Source organism: Chrysochloris asiatica, unplaced genomic scaffold (genome assembly GCF_000296735.1).
Source record: "Chrysochloris asiatica unplaced genomic scaffold, ChrAsi1.0 scaffold00026, whole genome shotgun sequence".
Taxonomy (NCBI): domain Eukaryota; kingdom Metazoa; phylum Chordata; class Mammalia; order Afrosoricida; family Chrysochloridae; genus Chrysochloris; species Chrysochloris asiatica.
Genome location: NW_006408544.1, coordinates 6953497 through 6977522, shown reverse-complemented (window position 1 = coordinate 6977522; position 24026 = coordinate 6953497). Strand labels below are relative to the sequence as shown.

General features: G+C 38.7%; 1 protein-coding gene across 2 annotated transcripts in view; it reads right to left on the bottom strand.

The window, feature by feature from the left end:
• MAST2 (microtubule associated serine/threonine kinase 2) overlaps positions 1-24026 on the bottom strand; it is a 289345-nt gene that overhangs the window by 160144 nt on the left and 105175 nt on the right. For both annotated transcript variants that reach the window (XM_006839709.1, XM_006839710.1), the window contains exon 4: positions 9152-9183. In XM_006839709.1, the coding sequence (XP_006839772.1) occupies positions 9152-9183 (32 nt within the window). The remainder of the gene's footprint in view (positions 1-9151; positions 9184-24026) is intronic.

Here is a 24026-nt window from a genome sequence, read left to right as displayed (position 1 = left end):
TATCTGTTTTGGACAAAGTGCAGCCAGAGTGCTCCTTGGAGGCCAGGATGGCTAAGCTTCGTCTCTCATACTTTGGACATATTGTCTGGAGGAAACAATCGTTGGAGAAGGATGTCATGCTGGGTGACGTGGAGGGTCAGAGAAAAAGAGGAAGACCTCTAACGAGATGGATTGGCCAGGTGACATCATTGATGGACTCAAGTGTGACAGCGGTAGTGAGGTTGGCCCAGGATCGGACATTGTTTCTTCTGCTGTGCATGGGGTCGCTATGAGTCAGTTCTGACTCGATGGCACCTGACAATAACAACAACAATAATGACTGAAAGGAATGTTAAGAGATAAAGTGCCTCAGCCAAGGGGAGAAAAGCATCTTATGTATGCAGTTGCTCAAATTTCCAACTGATTTTTCAGATCAAAGAACATGATTGTCTCCTCAGTGTATTAGGTTGTAGGCATGGGCAATTTAGACATTGGCTAGCAAAAATGGTGGTGGGGGGGGGGAAGGGCTATAAAGGCAAGAATGAAGTACTGGTTTACAAGCTTTCATGTGTATGCTTAGTGTTAGAATGAGGTGGGTAAAATCGAATCCCCACTGAATAGTTTTCCTCTTTTCCGGATGGGTCTGGTGAAAGTGGGCGAAGGATGATACTAATAGGATTTTATAATTCAATTTTGAGTAATTGTTTAGCAGGAATAATTGATAGTTGAAATTCTAATTGTAGAAAATGTATAACTAAAATGGAGTAGTCGTTAATCTTTCATTTTAGGAAGAGATAACCCCCAGGAACATCAAGAAGGAAGAGCATGACTGGAGCGTGAGATCCCTACCTAGATAAGCAATGACAGCAGAGGTGGTGGCAGAGGTGGTGGCATGGAGAGACAGAGCAGCTGAGGCAACTCCAGGCCCATAGACTGCGTAAGGCTGTGTGACTACATACAGGCAGGAGGCTGGCTTGCAGAATGTGCTATTTGGACATTTAAATAAATACATACTTTTTGTTTCATTTTATATGTGCATCAAGTATTTTTGCTTTATTCATTTTCAAAATATAAAATGTAACAAGAGGGAGGTTGCCAGAGGAGAGGAAACCTCTGGTTCCAGGTATATATGGAATATATATTGAAATCTTTCAACAAACTGATGCAGCCCTGGAGGAACTCACTAATCTATGCTAAGAAATTTGGAAGACAACTACCTAGGCAACTGACTGGAAGAGATCCATATATGTGCCCATTCCAAAGAAAGGTGATCTAATGGAATGTGGAAATCATTGGACAATATCATTAATATAGCACGCAAGTAAATTCTTGCTAAAGATAATACAAACACAGTTTCAACCATACAATGACAGAGAACTTCCAGAGTTTCAAGCTGGATTCAGAAGAGGATGTGGAAAGAAGGATATCATTGCTGACATCAGACTGATCTTGGTTAAAAGCAGTGAATAACAGAAAGATGTTTGTTGTTGTTGTTAAGGGCTACTGAGTCAGTTCCAACCCATTGCGAGCATGTAAGAAGCAGTTAGTGAGCTTGAGCCGCTGACTTTGCAGTTCAAACCAACTTTGCTATTCAGTGCATTAACCCACAGCGCCACACCAGAATGTTTGCCTGTGCTTTACTGACTATACAAAGGCTTTTGATTGTGTGGATCACAACAAACTATGGACAACATTGTGGAGAATAAGTATTCCGAATCACTGAACTGTGCTCAGGGGAACTTGTACATAGACCAAGCGGCAATTGTTCCAACATAACAATGGAACACGGAATGGTTTAAATTTAGAAAAGGTACGTCATGGTTGTATTTTTCCACCATAATTATTCAATCTGTATGCTGAGCAAATACTTCGAGAAGCTGGATTATATGAAGAAAAACATGGCATCAGAATTGGAGGAAGACTTTTTAACAATGTGATATACAGATGATACAATCTTACTTGCTGAAAGGGAAGAGGACTTAAAATACTTACTGATGAAGATCAAATATCACAGCCTTTGGTAGGGGTTGCATCTCAATGCAAAGAAAACAAATATCCTCACCACTGGACCAATAAACAACTCAATATAAATGGAGAGAAGACAAAAGTTGTCAAAGACTTCATTTTGCTCACATCTACCATCAAACTCATGGAAACACTCAAGAAATCAAATGACATATTGCATTAAGCAAATCTGCTGCACAAGACCCCTTGAAAGTGTTGAAGAATAAAAGATGTCAGTTTGAGGACTAAGGTACACCTGACCCAAGCCATGGTATTTTCATAATTTCATATGCACGTGAAAGTTGGACAGTGAATAAGGAAGACTGTAGAACAATTGGTACAATTGTAGAATATTAAAAATACCATGAACTGCCAAAAAACCAAACCAATCTATGCTGGAAGAAGTACAGCCAGAGTGCTCCTTAGAAGCCAAGACATATTATCAGGAAGTCCTAGTTCCTGTAGAAGGATATCATTTTTGGTAAAGCGGAGTAGCAGAGAAAAGGGGAAGAGCACCAATGAGAAGCACTGGCAGTGGCAGCAACCAACTGAGGTTTTCCAATGATTGTTGAAGTTGTTGCGGGACCCAGCAGTATTTCATTCTGTTGTACAGTGGGTCACTATAAGTCAGTACTGACTTGATGACACCTACCAACAATTCATAAGGTTTACAGTGGATAAACTTTCCAAAGTGGCCCGCCTCTCCTTTTGTAACCTGTCTTAATCTTGAAGTCCTGCTGAGACCAGACCTGTCCAGCATGGGTGACCCTACTAATATTTAACATGTTGGTGGCATAGCTTCCATCATTACAGCAACCCACAGGCCACCGAAGTACAACAAACTGACAAAAAAGTAGTGGATAAAGGTCTAGTATCCAGAACACATTAAAAAAACAAAACACAAGTCGATAAGAAAAAGACAAGTAACTCAACTGTAAAAATGGGCAAAAGATCTAGACAGACATTTTGCTAACAAAGATATACAAATGACCCACAAGCACATTTTGAAAAAGCACATAATTAGTCATTGTTGTTGCTGTTGTTAAATGCTATTGAGTTGTTTCTGACTCATAGCAACCATGTATAGAGTTTCCTAGGAGCAGCTGGTGGGTTTGAACTACCGACCTTGTAGTTCTCAGTCCAGTTCTGATAAAATATGCAAATCAAACCCACAGTGAGACACCAGTCACACTTATTTTGTTGGCCCTTAAAAAAAAAAAAGAAGAAAAGAAGTATTGTTGAGGATGTGGAGAAGCCAGAAGCCTCACACATGTGATTAGGCAGATAAAATGATGCAGTCAGTCTGGAAATCAGTCTGCTACTTCCTCAAAAACTTAAACATAAAATTATTATATTTTTTATCATGTTACTCTTTGTCGGGGACCGGCCTCGACATAGGAACTTGGTTAACAAGTGTTTGGTTCACGAGGAGGGGATATCTGGTGGCGATAGGGATAGCAAAAGAATACATAGAAAGACGGAAAGAAGGGGACAAAGAGGCACCCCGAAACCAGGATGGTTGCATTACTAGTGTCCGGCAGCTCTGGCGTGGTGAACATATTAGCCATAAGGGCAGTAAGGTCCTGTATGGTAAACATCTTAGCTGTGCCTGTATTGCATGCCTTGCTAGCTGTAGTGCAATCTTTCACCGCCAGCTTGTAATGCACACCTGGGCCGGCCTGCATCTCCGTTTTATTTAGGGGAGGAGCTTTACACCAAGCTGGGAGGGACTAAGACAAGGTACAGCTAACATCAGTAATTTTCCAGACATTCAGGTAACTTTACATCGTACTTCGCTGGTTTGAATCCCAGGCCAGCAACTTGGTTTCTCAGGTTCAATTAACATATCTATAGCCCCTGAGCTGAGTTGGGGGAAGGTGAAAGGGAAGGACAAAAGGCTTGGGAGGAGTCCCACTGTTTTGGCTTCCTGAGCCAGGCTTTCAGGAACTTGACTGAATAACCCGCACCTGAGACAGATTTAGGGACGATGGCTTTTTTGTCTATAGAACAAAGAACTGGGAAGTAGCTAAGCTATTTTCAGTTAATCTTTTGGAGAAAGGCTTGCCCTTGAATGAAGAAAGGCTTGCCCTTGAAACCTTTACAGTCTCGGCTTTAGGAAAATATTACATTTATCTGTGGATACTAAGGGCTCATGTTTGGAATTAATAAAACATAACTGAACACTAAGATGAAAACCAATTTGTTATGACTGCCCGGTGGCCAGAATCTTTTCCTCAGAGCCTGTGGCCTGCATTGTCTGCAACACTCGGGCCCAGTGGGTCTCGAACTTCTGACCAGCTTTACACGGTCTGCAACAACTCTTGCTGTTATATGCCGATGAGTTGGTTCCAACTCATACAAACCCTATATAGAAACTGAGGCTGCAAATCTTCACAGGAGCAAAAAGCCTCATCTTTCTTCTGCAGAGCTGCTGTTAGGCTCAAACCACAGACCTTGTTGTTTACAGCCCAGTGCTTCTCCTACAGAACAATTCAACTCTATGGCATATATACAAAAGAACTGAAAAAAAAAAGTTTTTTAAAAAACTCTACACAATATTCATAGCAGCACTATTCACAATAGTCTAAATAAAAAAACAACCAAATGCCCATCAACTAAAGAAAAGACTAATGAAACTGTGGTATACCCATACAATGGGATATTATTCAGCCACAAAAAGAAATGAAGTACTGATACATGCTACAACCTTGTAAAATTCTATTAATAGGCCAGGACCTGTCTAACTTCAAGAGGGAAAATAAGAATCAAGAACAGCTCAAAGCAAATAAACAACAAAGTTCACAATATATATTAAATGAAAATCACATGTTATAAAACAATATGTATAGTGTGGTACAATATTTATAAACTGAAAATTATATATAAAGTTATATATAGATGCATAAGAAAGCTAAAGCACATACACTATAAAATGTTAATAGTAGTTATGGGTGATTATCTTTTTTTCTGTGTTTTCTAATTTTTCTATAATGAACATGTATTACTTGTGTGTTGTTTTGTTTTTAAGTACCATTGAGTCAGTTCCAACTAATAACAAAAGTTTCAAAGAAGAATTTTTAAAAAGGGGGGTGGAAGGGACAGCCCAAATCTGATTCCTCTGAGGTGAAATGAAGGTCAGACAAATTTCCACTCTCCAGCATTTCTACAAATTCTGATTCCATATGTCCTTTCTATGGTGCTCTCTACATTGTCTTCTGGATTCGATAATCCATTGTAATGGCCACACAGCACTCAAAGATCATACTTAAAGTTAAGTGCTTTAATTAAGGAAAAACAGACTACAACTCAGGAACAGGGTCATGAAGCACATAGACAAATTCTGGAAATGTATTTAATCCTGTTCTTTGCAGATACTATTCTAGATGTTGGAGATACAATACTGAATAAAGTAGACAATGTTTCTGCTCTCATTAAGCTTCTATCCTATTCAATAGAGATAAACAAATATTTACATGGAATGTTATATTGTATTTAGTGCTATAAAACAAATAAAGCCAGATAAGAGACATGAAGATGTGTAGTGAACATCTCTTCCTTCTTCACTGAAGTTCTCTCAAATTCTTTTGTTTGTGCAAGCAAGCAGACCCTTCTATCTGTTGTGCATGTCCCCTCAGCCAGGCAGGCTTCCTCGCAGTTCCCTCAGGACAGGCTTCCTCTTGGCCCCCTCTGGACAACTTCTTTTCAATTCCCTCAGGACAGGCCTCCTATATGTCCCCTCAGGACAGGCTTCTCAGTATTTTGCCACCCTGTTGTCAGCCTCTCCACTCTTAAGTTTTCCTCCCTCATAGCCTGTATAACAATTTTGTTCAGCTCTGTTAGTGATGTCACCTCTGAGTCTGTCACATGGCCCTTTCAGGGCTTGTCACCACTAGCTCTGCCACATAGCCTCTTCTGAGCCTCTCACTGTCTTGAGTGGTAAAGCCCTTGAACAGTGTTACAGCTCTTTTAAGAGGTTCCTTCCTTTTCTCTCTCACTGCTTCTCTCTTCTTGCCTCTTCTTTCTTCTGTGCCCTTATTCTTTCTCTATTATTGGTCAACGTCTGTGGAATAGGCTGTATACAAGGGGGCTTCAGGAAGTTCATGAAAAAATTTAATTATCTTTTAAATTTGCTCTTCCAGGAACTTTTTGAAGTCTTCTTGTAAACAAGCAAACTGCTGATCTATTTCAAGGCATGGCCCTCCACTAGGGCCAGAAAATGACCAATCTTTTCACAATAGGCCACAGATACTTCATTTGCATAGTCTACAGTGACTTCATTTGCATAGTGCACTGACCAATCCCTATAAGGTACATACCAATCCCAGGGCAGGCTGTATGTAGCTCAGGATCAGATAAAAGGTATCAAATCATCAAGTGGTTTTATAGGTTCCCCAGGAAATGTCAATCACCTTAAACAAAAGTGCCAAACTCTTTGGGGTAGAAAACTAGGGCAAAAATAACTCTTCAAGGGACAGGAAGAAAACCACACAAATTATTTTTCCAAATAACCAAGGCAAAAAGTCACCCAGAATAGCTAATTTCACCACAAATATGTATGAAGCTTGAAAACATTATGCAAAATGAAAGAAGCCAGATACAGTAGGCCACATATTGTATGATTTCATTTATATGAAATGTCCAGGAGAGGCAAATCCATTAAGACATAAAATAGAGTAGTGTTTGCCAGAGGCTGGGGCAATGGGAAATGTGAAGTGATTGCTCACCACCAGTACAAGATTTCTTTTTGGTGTAATGAAAATATTCTGGAATGAGATGGTGGTGATGGCTACAAAACCTTGTGAATAAAAAGAAAAAATGAAAAGTATACTTTTAAATGGTGAATTATATGATATGCAGATTATAAAGCAATTTTTAAGTAGCCCCCAAAACCCACAACAATCTAATTCAGATCATATTGTTTCATAGATTAAAACTCCTCATTGACTTTCTGTCCTGTTCAGTACAAAATACAAAGTCCTTTTTATGTTCTACAAGGCAAATACATCATTTAGCCCCATCTTACATTGGGTCTCCACCTTAGACTCTCTATCCAACCCCACACCTTTATTCACTCACCAACAGCCATCATGGTCATCTTACTGTCATCTAGCATACCAAGCATGTTTCTACTTTAGGACCTTGGCATGTGCTGTATCCTGAGATACCCTTGCCTTAATATATATAAACATAACTTCTTTCTGTTCACCTTAATCAGAAATTCCTGGGCAACAGAATTTAAAATTTCAACCTCTTCCTCACATACATATCTTCATGTCTCTTATAAGGCTTTATTTTTATTCATAGTACTAAATACAATATAAGATATCATGTATGCATTTGTTTGTCTTCCATGAATAGGAAAGAAGCTTAATGAGACCAATAACTTTGTCTACTTTATTCACAATTGTATAGTCAATCTAGAATAGTGTTCTGAACAGAATAGGAATAAATACATTATGGATGGAGGAATGAATGGATGGAATTGAACAAACGAACAGAAACAAACAAAAAATAAAGTAAATTGAATTACCAAACAAAAAAACTAGTAAATAATAGTGTCAAAATTTAAACCCAGGTCTACCTGACTCTTAAGCCAAAATGTTTCATTTCTATATTATACTGCCACTTACCAATTTAGAGATATTAGAGGACTTATTTAAGTATGTATTGCATATAACACCTAGATTATCATATACATGTTAGCAATACCTCTTTGAATACATGTCCATTTTAGTTTAAAGTAATTACCATGTTACATGGAACAACATTACATACGAGAATCTCCAAAATTATAAAATTTCATTTTTTATGTGGTTTCCTAAACCAGTGCTCATAATAACTCTAAAAATAATGCATTTTAGAATAAAACTATAACCAATGAAGTGCTAAGACATATATATTAAGTGATCCTTTTAGTAGCTTTATGATGAATAAAAGGCAGGTATCATGATCTTCATTTTACAGAAAAGGCAAACGAGGTTTAGGAGATAAATACATCAAGCCACAATAAGCTTTCATAAACCAGTCAAAAAAACTTCACAAATTTCAGAAGACTGCCTAATTACTAGAACATGTTTACAAACAAAATCTTACAATGACATTAACATAAAGAACTACCATGTGTTTCATATATTAAACACACATACATACATAATGTAAAGTATAATAAATAAAATGAACACCTGTGGACACGTAAGAACTAGATACTGTTAGGTCCCATTCCTTAATTACATCTCTTAAAGAAATGTCTCAAAGCCACTGTTTTACTTCCTTCTTGTTGTTAAGTGACTTGAAGCCATTTCCAATTCACAGCAAACCTGGATAGGTTTTCTGAGGCTTTAAATCTTCATGGGAGCAGGACACTTCATCTTTCTACCACGATGCGGCTGGTGGACTCAAACTGAGGTACTACATCCTTAAAGTTTAACAAAAGTGGCTTCACAGCAAAATTATGGTGGGTGTGATATAGGTGTGTAAAATACAGATTCTTGGACCCCAACATGAGATTCTAATTCCTGAAGTTTAGATTTTGCATTTTTACAAATATTTAATGAAATTCTGATTAGACAGATTTGCAATACTGCCCCAACAAAATTCATTAAGAAAAAGCAAGCAAAGAAAATATAAGAAATTCAATCCAGGAACAAAAAATTATTCATTAAGCTGACTTAGCCTTGAAGCCAGAACAAACAATTATATAAAAGAAAACTTTATTTCAACCTAGTCCCCAAGCATAGCTAACCTTGCCCCAACTTGTCAGAAAAGTCAGTCTCTCCCTATTACCATGTTTTGGGATAGATGTGCCAAGTTTCAATTTCAACGTGTTCAAAAATCTGAGTCTAGTAAAATATAGTAAACCCCCCAAAAATGAATGTAAGATCCTTATGAATATTTAAGTAAAAATGTTCCCAAAATGCAAGGCAGAAAATGAGACAAGGAAGGAAATTTGAAATAAGGAAGGGAAGGAAAGGTCTGATTCAGTAGAAGTCAACAGTCCCGACAGTTCCCACAGTTCCCCTGGCCCAGACAAGAGTCTTCCAAAAACAAAACAAAACAAAAATCCCCAAACTACTCTTAGATGGATTTCTTCCAAGTGAGGCTGAAAGCAGTCCCCAAGACAGGATAATAATCATAATCACACTAATAATGATAATAGTCATTTACTTACAAACTGCCTCTTCTTGGAAGGCTCAACTCCTTCTGAAAAAAAAACACAAACATAATTTAGATAGAAATAAAGACTCATCTGAGTCCTGAATGTCTGAACTACCTAGCCTAGGAGTATTATGTTACTGTTACTACAGCATTGAAGACTAAATATTTCTAAATGATAATCTTTTCCTTTGTCTCTTCAATTTTAGTTAAATAACGAGTAGTCAGGTTAACAACCACCTCTTATGCCTTCCTTCCCAAAAGAAATGTCTCGTAGAATACCTGGAATATTTTCTCCACTAGATGAAACCATCTCCCCAGGGCAGAGTCCAGGCATGAAGGGGCTAATCATTAACAGCTGAGGAATAATAAAGGATTTATACCATTAGGGTCAGTGATATGAAAAGAATGAAATGTGACTTTTTGTAAGTATAAATTATTTTATATAAAGATATAAAAATATAGACGAGATTATACAAACCACTAACATGAGAAAAAGGCTTTCTAATAACAGTTGGAGTCTCTGTGATTTGCTCTCCAAATGTTCCCCACCAACTTCCATTCCCAGGAATCCCCACTTAACAATTATTTTGAACTTATTGTTTACCTTTCCCATATCTTTACATATTTACTTCCAATATCTTTATTGGTGGTGGTGGTGGTGGCTGTGTGCCGTGGAGTCGGAACCGACTCATAGCAACCCTGTACAGGGTTTCCGAGGCTGTAAATCTTTACGGGAGCAGAAAGCCTCATCTTTCTTCCGCAGAGCGGCTGGTAGTTTCGAACTGCTGACCTTACAGTTCACAGCCCAATTCGTAACCACTACGCTACCAGAATATCTTTATTACACAGTCATAAATAAATAATTATTAGTACTGTTTTACTTGGTTTCATATTATGTGTGACTTGCATTACAAGTAAGAATTATAACTGAAATGTGTTTTATTTTAGTTCAATAATCTTTAGAACAATAGTCCAGCTATAAATATACTAAGTACTTAGTTATCTATTCTGTAGTTAATGGAAATTTAATTTGCTTTTCGGGGTTATTGGGGTTTTTTACTTCCAATTAAAACAATGCTCCTATAAATGTTCTTGTACTTGTTTCTTCATACATGTGTATAAAGTTTCTTGGACGCATATACTTAGACAAGGAACTGCTGAGTCATAAGGTTACAGAGGTTCCAACTAGCTCCTAAAAATGGTTGTACCAATTTATCTTCCCTCTCCAACACTTCATAAGAGTTGTCCTCCCCAGACTTGTGTCCCCATATTCCTAACACATATTCATATAACCAACTGCCACTGCCATCTCCCCTAGTCCAAACTACCACCATCCTATAATATCCTATTTGTTCTCTCTTCAAATTAGTTTTCCTTCCCTTAATTTCTGATGTCATATAATTCATACCTGTCTTCTGAGTTTCTTATGAATTTAACAAAATACAGAGTGCCATCAAAAAGATCTTTGTTAAATCTCTGGGTTGGGTATTGTCTGTAAATAAAACTCCTCAATGGATAAAGTCTAAAGCCCTTTTCTGTAACCTACAGAGTAGATTGCTGGTACTGCCTACGTCTTTTTTTTTTTTTCAAGCATTATTTGAACAATTCTTCCATCTTACTGGGGTTTTAGTGTCTTAAATATACCATGCAGTCTCTCTTACTGTTAGGTCTTAAACACATCTTGTTCCCTCTGCCTGGGTCACTTTTCCTTACCTTTTTAAAACTTTGATTGGGTCTCAGCCTTAACTTCATTTCGTTTGGGAAATTTTCCCTACACTTAGTTTCTCTAGCCTTCCTCTATATTTTCAAATATTCTGTTAACTTCTTGATCATACATACTTCACTCGTTAACTGACTGTTTTAACTGACTTCTAGCTTTGGAGAAGCAGAGCCTAGTCTCACTCACAATGACATTCCTAACACCGAACACTTGATGTGGCACTATGGGATAATGCATATGGACTTTAAGATCAGTTTGAACCTCAAAGTTCGTTTTTCAAATTCACCAGCCACTCCTCAAAAACGCTATACAGGGTCTCTCAAAGAGCCTACTCAAAGGCACTTAACAAAAACAACACCACCTGGAAGGCACCAAATGAATATTTGATGAATATCAATGAATCAGTTAAATAAGTGAATGTTGTCGTTGTTATTGTTAAGTGCCATCCAATCTTCTGACTCATAGGGAATCTGTATAGGGTTTCTGAGGAGCAGCTGGTAAGCTTGAACCGCCAACATTGAGGTTCAAAGAACCTTGCAGTCCAGCCCATTAACCCACAGTGCCACACCAGGACTCCAAACTAATAGTACACTATGAATATTATCCTCATTATAAGGGTCAAAATAGACTGCATATTTGGAGTTTAATTGGTGAAAACTGTCAATTACAACTAGGTCACCTAAACAGACTTTAATGGTGAAAGAATACATTATTTACTTATATTATTTACTGATAGAGCCTTCTGGACAGTAGCTAATCTAAGGAGAGTCACAAAGAATGCTTTCAACAGAGAAAAACATTATCTAGAAGGAAATCTGCTTTAATATTTTTTACTTTGTTGTTGTTAAGAGCCATTGAGTCAATTCCAACTCATAATGGCCTTAAAAGAGTCATTATCCTCAAAAACAATTAATTTCTTCAGCCCTCACAGTAAATATATGTGCTAGAATGTACAAAAAAATGCCTTTCTTGTCTAATAAATTTGCCATTACTACTGCTCTTGGAGTCCTGGTGTGGCACTATGAGTTAATGCATTGGACTGCAAGGTCGTTTGAACCGCAAGGTTGGTAGAACTGACTCAATGGCACTTAACAACAAACAACAACAACTGCTCTGGGCACTAGGGTGTTGTTCTGGTGTGGTGCTGTAAGATAAGCACTGTGCCAAAAGGTCAGTTTGAACCACCAGGTGGCGGTTCACATCCACAAGCCACTTCTCCAGAACCCTATACAGAATCCCTGTGAGTCAGAACAGACTTGATAGCATTTAACAACTCACATTTTAGAGTTCTAGTGTGGCACTGTAAGATAAGCAACAGACTGCTAACCAAACAGCTGGTAATGTAAATGCACCAGTCACTCCCTGGACACTCTGTACAGGGTTGCTGTGAGTTGGAACCAACTCACAGCAAGTCACATTTTAGTGTGAGTCTATCTTTAAGTCAGGAGCTGAGAGAAACCAGTACACACACAGTTATTGTACTCCTATGAAACTCTAACACAGATCTTCTTGGTCATTTCCTTGTTCTGTTAAATTCACATGGTGTCACCCCAAGAACAAATCTGTATTGGAAGTAAGTATAATCAGAATGTTGCTGAGAAGCCAGGACGACCAGACTTCATCTCTCATACCTTGAACGTATTGTTGTCCCCGGAGAACAACATTATGCTAGGAAAAGAGAAAGGTCAGTGAAAAAGAGGAAGACCCGCCAATGATATGGATTGGCATAATGGCAACACCAATGTGCTCAAGCTTGACGATTGCAAGGATGGCGCAGGACAAGGAATTGCTTCATTCTGTTGTGCATAAGATTGCTATGAATCACAATCAATATGACAGCACCTAATGACAACAACAACACCCCAAAACATTATGTTGTTGTTGTTGTTGTTAAGTGCCGTCGAGTCGGTTCCGACCCATAGCGACCCCATACGGGGTTTCCGAGGGTGTAAATCTTTACGGGAGTAGAAAGCCTCATCTTTCTCCCGCGGAGTGGCTGGTAGTTTCGAACCGCTGACCTTAAGGTTCGCAGCCCGATTCGTAACCACTACGCTACCAGAGCTCTCCCCAAAACATCATACTTACATTATATACTACTACTCATATTAGGGTATGTAGAAAAAACAAGCACAAAATGTGAAGTTCAGAAAACTGGTTCATGCCATGGCTCAATAACATGTAACTATATGGAGTCCTGGTGTGGCGCTGTAAGATAAGCACTAGACCAGGGGTTCAAACTCACCACCACTCTTAGAAGCCCTATACAGGTTCGCCATAAGTTGGAACCAACAGATAGCACTTACCAGCAACAACAAATATGTGATTAGAGAGATTTCACCTACCTCTGTGGCTTAGATATATTGGCTATAGAAATCTTATTTCATATTGTTGTTGCTGTTAAGTGAATAGTCAGTAGTGACCCACAGTGACCCTATGTACAACAGAACGAAACACTGCAAGTCCTGCACCAACCTCAGTGATTGCTAAGCCTGAGCCCATCACTGCCACCACTGTGTCAATCCACCTCGTTGGGGGCAATTTCAATTTTTCTCTGACCATCCATTTTACCTGCATGATATTTTCCTCCAGTGACTGGTCTCTCCTGATAATGTCTGAAGTATGAGGGATGAAGTGTGGCCAAGCATTCTGGCTGTACTTCATCCAACACAGATTGATTTATTCTTTCCACAGTCCATGGTACTCTTAATATTCTCCACCGACACCATAACTCACATGCATCAATGGTCTTCCTTATTCACTGTGCAACTTTCACATGCATTTGAGGTTACTGAAAATACCATGGCTTGGGCCAGACTCACTTTAGTTTTCAAACTGACACTCTTTTGCTCTTTTAACACTTTAAAGAGATCTTGTACAGTAGATGTGTCTAACATAACACGTTATTTGACTTCTTGACTGCTAATTTCATGAGTGTTGATGGTTAATTTAAACAAGATCAAGTCTTTGACAATTTCAATCTCTTCTCCATTTATATGGATGTTGTTAATTGGTCCAGGATTTTTTTGTTTTCTTTACATTAAGATACAAACCATATGGAAGTCTGTGGTCTTTGAACTTCATTAATAAGTATTTTTAAGTCCTCTTCACTTTCAGCAAGCAAGGTTATATCATGTGCACACCACAGGTTGTTAATAAGTCTTCCTCCAAGCCTCATGCCACACTTTTCTTCATATAATCCAGTTTTTTGGATTATTTTCTCAGCATAAAGATTGAGTAAGTATGGTGAAAGAATATGCCCTGGCACACACATTTCCTAATGAAAATGATTCAATGTTCCCCCTTGTCCTGTTCAAACAATTGCCTCTTGGTCCATGTACAAATTCCTCATGAGCACAGTTTAGTGTTCCAGAATATTCATACTTTACAATGTTTTCCATAGCTTGTCATGATCGAAGGCCTTTGCGTAGTCAATAAAGCACAGGTAAACATCTTTCTGGTATTTTCTGATTTCTGTCAAGATCCATCTGACATCAGTAATGATATCCCTCATTCCATGGCCTCATCTGAATTCAGATTGAACCTCTGGAAGTTCTCTGTCAATGTATGGTTGCAGCAGTTTTTTAATTATCTTTAGTAAAACATTACTCATATACGATAACGACATTCTCCAATGATTTCTACATTTCGCTGGGTCACCTCTCTTTAGAGTGGGCACAAATATGGCTGTCTTCCAGTCAGCTGGCCAGATAGTTGTCTTCCAAATTTCTTGGCATAGATGAGTGAGTACCTCCAGTGCCACCTCACTTTGTTGAAAGATACTGATTTGTATTTATGAATTTCTGGTGCCTTCTTTGCCAAGGCCTTGAATACACCTTGGACTTTTTCCTTCAGGATAATTGGCTCCTGACCATATGCTACCTCTTGAAATGGCTGAACATTCACCATTTCTTTTTGGTACAGTGACTCTCTGCTTATCTTCCATTTTCTTTAGATGCTTTCTACATCACTCAATGTTTTGCCTGTTGAATCCTTTAATACCACAAATTGAGGTTTGAATTTTTTTGTCAGTTCCCTCAGCTTGACAAATGCTGAGAGTGTTCATATTTCATATATAATAATGTATATTGTATATCAAAGTATTTTTTACAGTATAGTACAAGCCAGTCATGACTTTGATCTGCCTCTTCCTTCTCCTTTCATCCAAGAGCTCTCTGGAATCCTTGCCACCCTGCCACCATGTCTCAGGCTGAGTTTGACAAAGCTGTCAAAGAGGTTAAGCACCTCAAGATCAAACAGTGACTTTGGGTGACATAAACACAGAACAGTCTGGGATATTGGACTTCAAAGGAAAGGCCAAGTGGGATGCCTAGAATGAGGTGAAAGCAGCTTTCAAAGAAGATGCCATGAAAGCTTACACAGACAAAGTAGAAGAATTAAAGAAGAAATATGGCATAAGGGTCTGGATATAGATGTCAACCAAGCATTTGATCTAAACAGCGATAACAGCTTTTTGTTGTTATTATTAGAATACTACAGGTGAAGTTTTCAATAGCCTCATATGGATGCGAAAGCTGGACAGTGAATAAGGAGGATCGTAGAAGAATTGATGCCTTTGAGTTGTGGTGTTGGAGGAGAGTACTGAAAGTGCCATGGACTGCCAAAAGAACCAATAAATCTGTTTTGGAGGAAGTGCAGCCAGAGTGCTCCTTGGAGGCCAGGATGGCTAAACTTCGTCTCTCCTACTTTGGACATATTGTCCGGAGGAAACAATCGCTGGAGAAGGATGTCATGCTGGGTAGGGTGGAGGGTCAGAGAAAAAGAGGAAGACCCCCAACGAGATGGATCAGCCAGGTGGCATCATTGATGCACTCAAGTGTGGCAGCGGTAGTGAGGTTGGCCCAGGATCGGACATTGTTTCGTTCTGCTGTGCATGGGGTCGCTATGAGTCGGTTCCGACTTGATGGCACCTGACAACAACACAACAACAGGTGAAGTTAAGTCACGACTATAACTAGTTAACCTAGTTCCTTAAACTGTACAAGATAAGGCTCTAACAGATTAGGAGCAACAACAGTTACTCACTTGCTCTGTGTTGTTTTTTATTTGTAGATCAATTAAAAGTCAATTTGTTACTTCAAAAAAAAGATGCTCAATGTCATTACTCATTGCTGTTGTTCTTAGGTGCCATCAAGTTGGTTTTACTCATAGCAACCCCATGTAAAACTGAACAAAGTATTGCCTGGTCCTGTGCCATCCTCACACTAAGTGTTATGTTAACGATGATTACTGAAGTCTTGGAGTCAAACCATCTCGTTGAGTGTCTTCCTTTTTGCTGATCCTTTATTTTCCGACTATGATGTCCTTTTTTAAGGTCATCAAAACTACAATGATATACTATTTCATACCCATTTTCAACCCTAAAGCCCACTGCTATCAGTAAATTCTGACTCCTAGCAAACCAATAAGACAGAGCAGAACTGCTTCTTTGAGCTTCCAAGACTGTAAATCTTTACAGAAGCAGATGGCCTCTTCCCACTGAACGGCTTGTGGGTTTGAACCACCCCGTCTGTAGTTATCAAGTTAACCCATTATGCCACCAAATCTCGTTAACCCACTAGGATAGCTATTATTAGAAAGAAAAAAATACACCAAAATAACAGGTTTATTGGGAACAACGTGGAGAATTTGGAACCTTCAACCAATGCTAATAGAGATGTAAAATTGTGCATCTGCTATGGAAAATTGTTTGGTGGTTTCTCAAAAGTTAAACACTAGTTAGGGTCCCAAGTTCAAGTGAGAAAGAGAAAGGCTATGTGCTGGTGGCCAGGAGATTGGATTCCAGAATGTGCTCCTTGGTTGTTTAAACAATTATATATCCCTGCGTGGTTTTTAGTTTTTTCTACAAGGGAAGAAAACTAAAAAGATGGGGAGTTTTCTTGAAAAAAGAAACCATCTATGAAGGCGATGGGGGGTAAAGGAAATGAATGATACATACACTAGAGGGTAGACATGTGTTGACATGGATGACATGGGACAGGCAATATACAACTGGAGGAAGGATGGCAGAGGAAAGATGGGTTGGCGGGAGACACAGGGAGGAATGCAGCTGCTAAAGTGAATAGAAGTAAATGCTGTTAACTGTTGGTGCAAGGAGGGGACTGCAACCATATAATGAACAAAAGTATATGATTTATTGAATGTAAAACTGATGATCTGCTCTATAAACCTTCACTCAATTCACAATGTGGTCAGACATAGCTCCCAACTTCACTGCTGTTTTTCTCCCTCTTCCCTTTATTAGTGACCAAAGTGATCATTAGCCAGACCACATGCCTGCTAGAGTATTCCCCTTGAGTCTCAGTCTTGGAAGGGGGTTTGTCCAGAGGAGACCTGACCACTTGCCCTGATGGCTCCCGGGCGAACAGCTTGTTGTTTTTGTAGTAGTCAATGTACCATTGTTTTTTATTTTTCCTGCAGGTCTTTCTTTCACGAAATATCTTCTGTTCTTCTAGTTGCTCCAGGTGGTCTACTTGTCTTTCAAGTGGAAATTTCCCACCTCAGAAGATTCTAGATGGGGTTCAGAATGCCACCTATGGTCTTATGCAACACAAAGAATTCACAGGAAGCCTATTTCACTGGGCAATTTCTAGCCCCTTTTAAGGTATTCCAATCAGTTATAGGCTGAAGACAGATTTACAAACTTTCTATTGTGATATTTCTGGCTACTCCTTTCTCTCCCCCTCAAGAGTCTATTTTACAATGGTAGGCAATGGAAAACAAGATTCAAAAGATAGCCAAGCATCTTAACATTATTCACCTTTTATCTTCATATGCCTGAATCCCTGTATCCCTGTATCCCAGAGCCCTGTTGTTCTAAGGTTGTGCATACATCATTTACTTCTGACCCACTTAGCCCATGCAAGCCTGCCTAACTGTTCTCCCATCTGCCTTGTTCTTCCATTCCCCTCCCCCTTCTTGTGTATTATCACACACCACCCCTCAGCACCCAAGCTACCCTGTCTATTCCCTACCCTGTGCTCTATATCTTCCCTTCCCTCCCTCCCTTTACCTTATCCCATACATCTGGTAATCAGAAAATATATATATAATCCCCCCCCCCTTTTAGGGTGGGCTCTTTTTCTTAATCTTTTACAATAGTCTCCTTTCGTGACTAATTTCACTCAGCATAATGACCTCAAGGTTCAGCCATGTTATTTGATGACTTGCAGCTTCCTTGTTGTTCTTCAAGGAAGCATGGTATTCCATTGTGTGTATGTACCACAGTTTGTTCATCCATTCATCAACTGATGGGCACTTAGGCTGTCTCCATCGTTTTGCTATTGTAAATAGTGCTGCTATGAACATTGGTGTGCATGTATCCACTCAAGTTATGGCTCATATTTCTTGTGGGTAAATACCAAGTAGAATTGCTGGATCATAAGGTATTTCTATTTCCTACCATCTGAGGAAGCGCCATATTGCTTTCCAAAATGGATGGACCATTTTGCAACCCCACCAACAATGTAGGAAGGTCCCAGTCTCTCAGCATCCTTGCCAGCATTTATTGTCCTCTACTTTTTTAATCTTTGCTCTTATTGCTGGTGTAAGATGATAACTCATTCTTGTTTTGATGTGCATCTGTCTAATGGCTAGTGATTGTGAACATTTCTTCATATACTGGTTGGCAGCCTGGATCTCCTCCTTGGTAAAGTGTCTGTTCATGTCCTGTGCCCATTTTTTAATTGGGTTATTTGTCTTTTTCTTGAAGAGGTGTTGTAGTTTCCTATATATTTTAGAAATGAGTCCCTTGTCTGATGTGTCGTTGCAAAAGATTTTTTTTCCATTCTGTGGGGTCCCTTTTTATTTCAGTATTTTTGACTAAGTAAGTTACTGAAAGATCTAATGGTGGAACTAGAATTCAGAAGAAAACTGTAGAGACTTAGGGAGAGAGTTTCCTCAAGCAGAGACAGCTTTGACCCACAGTCATCTCTTCCATGCTGGTAACTATTGCTATAAAGGACAAATACAAGTCTTGTGATTCTTGACTTGCATATTTTCTTGTGGGGGAAGTGGTTGCTGCCTTTGACACTTAGCCTTTGTCTTTTCTTTGGAAATATTTTGTGGGTTTAGTCATTTTGAATAATGAGTAATATATACAGAAAGTGATTCCCATGATCTATGTGAATGTTTCTATTTCATTTTTTATATAATACCTTTAGAAGTCTGAAATATGAAAAAGTGAAAAAGACTGAGTGGTTATTTCTTTAGGATTCAGCTAGAGAATATACTTCAAGATAGTTTTCTGTGTTCAGAATGACCAAGTATTACTTTAAAGTCTTCAGGGAATTTCCTCCTTAGCAGGCAGTATAGATAAGGTGGCAGTCACCCTTAAGAAGCTTATTGCCACATACAGACAATAATTCTATTTCCCTCTCCTATCTACTCTTGTGGACTCCTGGTGTGACGCTACAGGATGAGCACTGGACTATAAACCACAAGGTCAACACTTCAAAACTACCAGCTGCTCCTTAGAAACACTATACATGGTTGCTATTAGTCAGAACTGATTTAACAGTACATAACAACAACAACAATATACTCTGGTAACCACTAATAAACTTTGGTATCTGTGTATTTGCTTATTGTAGATTTTGCATCTAAGTGAGTTCCTATAATACCTGTCCTTTCATGCCTGACTTATTTCACGTATTATGTGTTTAAGGTTCATTCATATTATAGCATACATAAAAACTTAATTTTTCTTTATATAGAATAATTGTATAGATATGCTACATTTCATTTATCTACTCATTTGTTAATGGACATCTGAGTTATTTTCAACTTTTGGCTGTTGTGACTAATGTTACGGTAAACATTGGTATACAAGGTTTTTTTTTTTTTTGTTTTTTGTTTTAATCCTGATTTCAATTCTTTGGGGAAAACTAAGAGTGGAATTGCTTGGTCATATGGTAATTTGTGTTTAACTTTAAAAAAAAAAACAAACTGTTGGTGCATGGAGAGGATCGCAACCATGTAATGAAGCCAAGCATGTGATTTTGTTAATGTGAAACTGATTATCTGTTCTGTAAACCTTCACTCAATTCACAATAAAATAAATAAATGATGGAAATAAAAAAAAAGAGAGAGAGAGAGAGACTGGTATGTAGCTGCAACACAGAATAGGACTTTAAGTGGCAAGGAGAAGAGAAAAGACAATGAAATAAATCACTTACTTTTCAAAGTCCTCTAGTTTACTGACTTGATGAAAACATTTTAGTGTTACTGATGACTGCAAATTTAAAATTTTTTCTTTATTTTTTATCACACGTCACACATTAAAAAATAAGACAAGGACAATCTGAGAAGTAAAATAATTAGGTTACATTTTGTCCATTTATAGTTATCTATTTAAAATTCAAATAAGGTGCAAGAAATACTGAAACATTTTAAATCTGCATAGTTCCTGGCAATTTTATCTTCAATTACTAAAATCTAAACAGAATCATATTTTGTAGGATGACTATAATTTATTATGAAATTCATAATCTTCAAAAGTTTTAAAACAGATTTGTCAAGAATAATATTTTTCAAAAATAACAATCAAAATGGAAATACTGAAAATGTTCACATACTGTTAAGATATAATCAATGTCACTGAACAATTTATGCAGAATTGAATGAGAATCTAAACTGCTGTGTAAACCTTCACTGAAAACACAATATTTAAAATAAAAAAATAAAAAACCTCAGACTAACAGAGTTCAAAAATATGTATGTATTGGCTCTAGCAACTTCTTCAATCTGAAATTGATCAAACATACAATCAAGATATACTGATCATTACTGGTGATTAGAATGCAAAGGTTAGAAACAAAGAGGAAGGATCAGTAGTTGGAAAACATGGACTTGGTGAATGTAAATGATGATGGAGATCACATGAGAGTATTCTGCAAAATTTCATTTCAAATACTTTCTTTAGACAGCCTGAGAGACAATCATAAACATGAACCTCACCAGATGGAATACACAGAAATCATATTGACCACATCTGCAGAAAGAGATGAAAGAAAAGCTCTATATCATCAGTCAAAACAAGGCCAAGGGAAGATTGTATAACAGACCATCAATTGCTCACATGATATTCAAACTGAAGCTGAAGAAAATGAAAACAAGTCCACGAGAGCCAAAATATGACCTTGAATATATCCTATCTGAATTCAGAGATCACCTGAAAAACTGATTTGATACATTAAACACTAAAGACCAAAAACCAGAAGAATTGTGGGATAACATCAAGAACATCATACAGGTAGAAAGCAAAAAAGTCATTAAGACAAGAAAGAAGGAAAGATTAAAATGGATGTCAGAAGAGATACTGAAACTTGCTCTCCGGCATAGAGATGCTAAAGTAAATGGAAGAAATGAAGAGGTACAAGACCTGAACAGAAAATTTCAAAGGTCGGCTCAAGAAGATAAAATAAAATATTACAACAAAATGTGCAAAGATCTGGAGTCAGAAAACGAAAAGGGAAGAATACGATAAGCCTTTCTCAAGCTAGAGGAACTGAAGAAAAAGTTCAAGCCTCGACTTTCGTTATTGAAGGATTCTCTGGGCAAATTATTGAATGATGCAGAAAGCATCAAAAGAAGATAAAAGGAATACTCAGAGTCATTGTACCAAAAGGAAATGGTTGATGTTCAACCCTTTCAAGAGATAGCATATGATTCAGAGCCAATGATACTGAAGGAAGAAGTCCAAGGTGCACTGAAGGAACTGGCAAAGAACAAGGCACCAGGAACTGATGGAATAAAAACTGAAATCTTTCAAGAAAGTGAGGCGGCCACAGAGGACTAGAGTGGAAAGTGAAGCATCCAGCTGATAAAAGAAGAGAGGGCATATGCACAAGAACACTCATATGTGCATATAATACCCACTTGACCTGGTTTCAATGATTGGATGATCAGAGCTCAAACAGAAGATAGTAGGGGCAGGGGAGGAATAATCTGATACAATTTGATGAACTTGACCTACATCTATGGATGCAGTAGCTCAAGGAAACAAATCCTTACAGCAAGGATAATTCCTACCCCCCTCCACACAGAGTAGACAGGGATGGGCAACTTGGACATTGGTTACCCAAATGGGAAGGGGAGAGGGGGGCTACAAAGGCAAGAATTGACTGGCTTACAAGCTTTCACGAGGGAACCTAGATCCAGGGGGCGTGGAGCAAGGTAGACTCTCCACTGAGTAATATCCAATCTTTCTGGGCAGGGCTGATGAAATGAAATGCAGATAAGTCTCTTGTGATGCAACAGTGAATAATTGTTATCAGGACTGATTGTGAGGGTTGGATATGTAAAGGCAGACGTTTTATAGCAAGGAGGGGGGTGATTAACATTTCAGTCTAGGAGCAGAGGTCCCTGGGACCAACAATGGAGAAGAGTGGAAAGCGGAACCCTAACCAGAGAAGCAGTGACGCCAGAGATGAAGGCAGAGACGATGACATGGAGAGATGGAGCAGCTGGGGACCTGAGATCCAGAGAGGGAGAGGGGCTGTGTGCTAACAACCGGGGTACAGGCTTGTAGTGTATGCCCTATGGTTGGTTGATGTTGCATGGTACGGATTGTAACCATGGCAATGAAACGATATACGATAGAATGAATGTAAACTAATGTTCTCCTATGTAAACTATCACATAATTCACAATAAAAATTTTTTTAAAAAAAAGAACAATCCCAAGATACTCTGTCCTGCACCAATATCAAGGTAAAAAACCCCTTGAAAATTGACAGGTTGATTTCATGCAGATGCCCCCAAGCTGGGGAATTACATATTTGCTGGTTTTGTTTTTGTAGACACCTTTTCTGGTAGGGTACAGGTTTTCCCCCACCAGAACTAAAAACTTCAGAAATAGTGAAAATCCTCTTGAAGGAGATTATCTCCAAGTTTGGACTTACAAAGTGTCCAAAATGACAATGGAACAGCAAACACCTAGAGATAAAATGGAGATTGCATTCAGAAGGAGGTTTGAGAAAATGAACCATACTCTGAAGAAACAAATGGCAAAGCTGTCATGAAATTTATCTACATTGGGACCAGGTGTTGCTCTGTTTCGAATTCAGGTAACCCCCAGGAGTGGGCTTAAATTGAGCTCTTAAAAATTTTATACAGTAAACCTTCCCAGGCAGCTTCCTTCAACATGCTACCTGACCTCAGCCAAGATTTAAAGGTGCAGCAATATGCACAACACCTCTACCACACACTTTCTACTATTCATAAAATTGCTCTTCCCAGGTCTGCTTCCTTCCCTACAGGTAACCTGACCCCTTCCATTCTGGAGATCATGTTCTGCTTAGAACGTGAAGACATGGACCTGAAAACCAGTTAGAAAAAAGTGGAGTGGACCCTGGGAAGTCCTTCTGGTCACCCCATCAGCTGTCAAGTTAGCCAGACTCAAAACTTGGACACAATGGGACTCTTGCAAGACATTATTCCTTTCAAACATTTGGGTTTATTTAGCTCAGAGTATAATAAACGTATCTGATTTTTCTTTCGGGAAGGTATCCAGAGCATCTGCAAAGATTACTGAAGACTGGAACAGAAAAGTATACCAAGCCCAGCAGCTAAGGTAGAAGGAGTCCCCACATGGATTTACCACAACAGACTGAAGACAGCCTCATCTCCATGGAAAGCTGAAACTGACCCTATCAACAGTTGCAAGGTAAACATTGAGACGTATAACCCGCCCTGCTCCAGCTACAAACAGGGAGCTGGCTGATCTATGCATGGCAGAAGCATGAGGACGTCCACTGTGGTACTCATCTTAATTAGACTTTGGGGTGTGGGAAAGGGAGAAAATCTGTGTAATCTATGCACCCATAACACCAAGGTGAGCCAAACAGTAACCACCACACTACTCTTCTAGAGTTGCTATAAATGTGAGGGCACCCTCCTAGGTAACTGAACCTATAACCAATGAAACTGGGGTGGCCCTAACCTTTCTTGCATGCCAACAGACCCAGATGTGAAATCAAAACAGATTGGCTGCAAAAGGAGGACTATGTGAGAAGTTTAATTTCACTAACTGCTGCATACAAACAGATGACCAGGGTCGGGCAGTAGAAGACCTGGTAAAAATGCAGAAATTTGCCCATGTCTGTCCTTGTGCAAACCTGGAATGGATGGAACTCACAAAGCCTATGGAT